This window comes from Castanea sativa, chromosome 6 (assembly GCF_040712315.1).
Source record: "Castanea sativa cultivar Marrone di Chiusa Pesio chromosome 6, ASM4071231v1".
Taxonomy (NCBI): domain Eukaryota; kingdom Viridiplantae; phylum Streptophyta; class Magnoliopsida; order Fagales; family Fagaceae; genus Castanea; species Castanea sativa.
The window spans coordinates 21,977,701-21,981,978 of NC_134018.1; the positions used below are offsets into that span (position 1 = coordinate 21,977,701).

Consider the following 4,278-nt stretch of genomic DNA (forward strand, 5'->3'; position numbering starts at 1 on the left):
TCTCTATTAAAATCAATAAAGAAGAAACTAGGTCCTGTTAGAGGAAGATACATCCATCCAGCTACCTCAAATGTCAATCCTAATGACGTTCAAGGTGCCTAGCCCTAGCTATTACTCAACTTAGACTCATTCTTTTGCTCTGAATTTCTAATCAAGTTTTGGTCTCTGCCATGCGCTTTGTGCATCATGATCATATGACAGTACAAGTTAAAGATGACAAGGAATTTAGGCTCGTACGTATCCTAATTAGTTCAATAAGACTATTATGACCCACGCACTGATCAAATCGCCTATAAATTAGGTGGCTCTACCACCAATTGTCCATTTCAAGGAACAATGAATTTATGTAACAATTTGAATATGAACTCAGAATGTTTCTCAAGTTCAGTCCAGATGGACCACACAATGGTCCATAATTTAAACTAGTACATGGAAGTAATAATTTAGAGTTAAAATGGGAAATAATGATCCTTCATAGCAATCATCATGACACTTTATAGAAATCAACTATGAAATTAGATCCTACAAAGACCAACTTAACAATAAAAAGTTTTCGTATACGTCTGATATCTTAATCTTAACAATGAATTGTGATAATTCATGCACTTCCTACCCTCAGACAGGAATCAGTTTAGCATGTAATCTACACCCTCCAAAAGTCTAGCATGAAATTCCAACACACTATCGGTACAGCACCAACCACTGGTAAACAAAATTAGGCTCATCAAACCTTTCCAACATCAGCAAATCATAACTTACCATTCTCCAAACTAGCTTATAAACATCTTGTTATCCACTATTCCACCACCATCTACTGACACACTCAAGACAATGGAGCTTGTGGTCCTGCTTCACCTTTTTCACCTTTTTATTACACTTTCTTCACCTACATTACTCCCAAGTTCCACCCCTTTGCTCCACTACTCTCCACCACTACCTTCTTCTTGCAACCTTTCTCAATGGAAGCTAGGAGCTTTGAAGGCAAGCGAACTTTCAAAGAGAAGGTCTACAAGGATGCCATAGTCGAAGAAGATGTAGACGATGACTTGGATGAAGAAGAGGGAGGTGGTGAAATGATGAGCTTTGCAGATAATGAGAGAAAGAGAGCAGTTGCTGTTTTCTCTGGTAAAAGAGGCACTAGTGGTGGTGCTGGTGGGGTGTCACCGCCATGTTGTCAGGCAGAGAAATGTGGAGCTGATTTAACTGATGCAAAGCGTTACCATCGCCGTCATAAAGTGTGTGAGCTTCATTCAAAGGCATCTGTTGTGATTGTTGCAGGGCAGAGGCAACGGTTTTGTCAGCAATGCAGCAGGTCCAGGATCTCTAAACCTTCTTTTAGCATTGTTTTTGATTCATGTTTCTTTAGTATTGTGGTACTAGCACGGCCTTTGCTTCTTTTTACTTGACGATCATAATCTATATGTAAATAAGGAAAATTTTCTTGTCTGTGTGAAAAAAAAAAAAATTTCCTAGATCATTCTCCCAGAATTTTCAAGCTACATCCTTTATTTCTTTTTGGTTAAAATCGTAACATATATATATCAGTCTAGATAGATGAAGCTTCCAATAATTCTCCATTCCAAAGAATACTTCATGAACTAATTTTATCGGCATAATTTAGAAGTTTTTCACCAAAACAAACAAGTCAAACTTCTGATGTGTAGCAACAATGACCTGTAGACCCCAATATAGCTAATTTTCAGTGCTAAACCTTTGAATATGTTTGCAGACTTGGAATGTGATTCCTAGCATTACTTCCACTACCAGTTTGGCTTCTAAAAGTAAATGTATGTGTATTCCATCATATACTAAAACATCAGCAAATAAAAATAATTCCTAAAATATGTGAATTTCTTCTATACTTTATTTTGATCCAATGTTACCCAATATAACTACTACGCTAAAATACTAAAACATCTTAGACATTTGCAAGAGAAATTCATGTGCTAACTAGTTCGCCAAAAGTAGTGGAGAGTCCTAAATTCAATGAAAGAGCTTCCCTCTAATTCCAACACTGGAGGCAATGCAATTAAAGAAAGTTACCACATAAGACAGATTCAAGTTGCGGTAACAGGAACTTTTTCTAAAAGGAAGTTTTCAAAGAATACCTTTAATAAATAAAGGGTTATGGCTTTCGAACAACAGTATCAACATAAATTGCTTGAATTTTTAGTTACTTTGTACTTTTAGATATTGTTGTCTCTGCTGATCTTAAAGCTTCATTTGTCCCTTGCCTATAATTTCATTTAGCACATACCACTTCTATAAAACTAGGACAAGGCTGTTTTTTTTCTATGTCCTATGCTCTTTCAGTGAATTTAACTTTGATGGTATCTGAGAACTTTTTCATAATTGGACCATATAGGTTCCATGATCTATCAGAGTTTGATGAAGCTAAAAGAAGCTGCCGCGTACGCTTGGCTGGACACAATGAGCGCCGCAGAAAGGTTGGTTGCCAATCAAAGGAAACTCAGAGTAGGCAAACTGATGATCATAGTGGCAGAATTCAGGTAACAATCCCAGGGAATTCCAGTTACAAGCAACTCCAGATCCGATAAGATCAATGGCTTCCACGTTCTGGCACGCTCTCTCTCTTCTGTCATCCTTACATGCCCTGCCCTGCATAAGATTGATAGTTTTCTATGCCGCGTACTGAGAAATCGTATCTACATCATATTTAAGAGGAGACCATCCTTGTAACAAGTAACAACTACCTTGGGTAGTTTGTTTTGGTTCTACTTATGTCGTTGTTTATGAACTGGTATGGCTATGTGGAATAGGCCTTAAGTTGGTGTTCTATAGTAACTATGCTTGTCTCTCTATGTACTTCCCTCTTACATTAGTTTTGAAATTGAAGGACCTGGTCTCTAATTATCTATACAGAGCATTTAATTCATATCCTAAGTTTCTCTCCAACCTGATGAGTGATGAGTTATAGAATTTCCAGTTCGATGCATAGAGTTCCCTTGCAACATTAGTCTATAATAGATAAGCACGTTTCGAAGATTTAGAACCTCTGCTGCTGGATGAGATATTTCACTTCAACACTGAAATCTCTTGATGCCATTAAATAATGTTATATATTAGCTATGATATACTCCATGTTGAATATGTCTGAATAGATACAGAAAATGGAACCATAAAGTAGGAACATAAGAATACAAGGGTTACATGATCCAGTCTTACCGCTTACTTCTACAGGAAAAACCTTTAAGGGCTACATCCTTATTATATAAGAATGTAGTAGAAAATCTATGTTATAATGAACCATAACATTGGTATGTATAGTAGACTAAATCCTTGACTAATAAACTTCTAGTATAAGTAGGAAACTTGGCTTGCACATAAAACAGAATTAGGCTTGGGTCTATGCTAATGAACTAATATATCTCTAACACCCCCTCACATACTCAAGATGGAAGCTTGATGAAACCTTGAGATTTGATAAAATTGAGAAGATCTCTTGAATGAAGTTTGGCTCTGTGACAGTGGTTTGAGGAAGGTAACAGTCATGGTCTTGTAGTGTTGACGTGACTTTTAACGGTAGCATGACTATACAAGAGAACCAGAGAGTCGTGACTGCAACAATGGGAAACCAAAGAAGATGAACGTAGTGAAAAAACACTGGGTAAGATAAAGATTGCTCTTAAACACACCGTAAGGACAGAAAACTATGGCCACAAGAAGGTGGTTCAAATACCATGTTAAATATTATCTATGATATATTCCATGTTGAATATGTTTGAATAGATGCAAAAAAGGGAAGTATAAAATTGGAACACAAGAACAGAAGGGTTACATGGTTCACCCTTATGGCCTATGTCCAGGGAGGAAAAACTCTTAAGAGCTACATCTTTATTATATAAGAGTGTAGTACAAAACATGTGTTTCAATTAACCATAACATGGGTATAGTCGACTAAACCTAAACTAATAGACTTTTAGTACAAGAAAGAGACTTAACTTGCATACAAAGTAGAATTAGGCTTGGACCTATATTAATGGGCTAATATAACTCTAACAAACAAATAAGGGTACTTAAATCATGAATCCCCTCTCCACTCCAATGCTTCTCCTCCCACACTACCCTTTGCTTTCTCTCAAAACTTCCAAACACACTAAAACTTATGACAAGGCAACTAGCAACTAAATATTCTAACCAATTGCGGTAATCAATGCATTTATGCTTGCTAAATAGTAAATACTAACATTCACCTCCTCCATACACTAATCCCATAGATCAATAATCAATTAATTTGTAGTCATCGTGTTGTCTCTA

At 36.5% G+C, this 4,278-nt stretch overlaps 1 protein-coding gene across 1 annotated transcript; it reads left to right on the plus strand.

The window, feature by feature from the left end:
• Window positions 1–892: 892 nt before the first annotated feature.
• On the plus strand, window positions 893–2,878 carry LOC142639127 (squamosa promoter-binding protein 1). The gene is made up of 2 exons (XM_075813237.1): window positions 893–1,312; window positions 2,366–2,878. The coding sequence occupies exons 1-2, from the start codon at window positions 960–962 to the stop codon at window positions 2,556–2,558; spliced, it is 546 nt and encodes a 181-aa protein (XP_075669352.1). The 5' UTR covers window positions 893–959; the 3' UTR covers window positions 2,559–2,878.
• Window positions 2,879–4,278: the final 1,400 nt, after the last annotated feature.

Bases quoted from the DNA above. Each gene is read 5' to 3' on its own strand.
- LOC142639127 (XM_075813237.1), top strand. From the start codon at position 960: ATGGAAGCTAGGAGCTTTGAAGGCAAGCGAACTTTCAAAGAGAAGGTC. The intron at 1,313-2,365 runs GTCCAGGATCTC...TGGACCATATAG, and splicing joins TTTTGTCAGCAATGCAGCAG to GTTCCATGATCTATCAGAGT.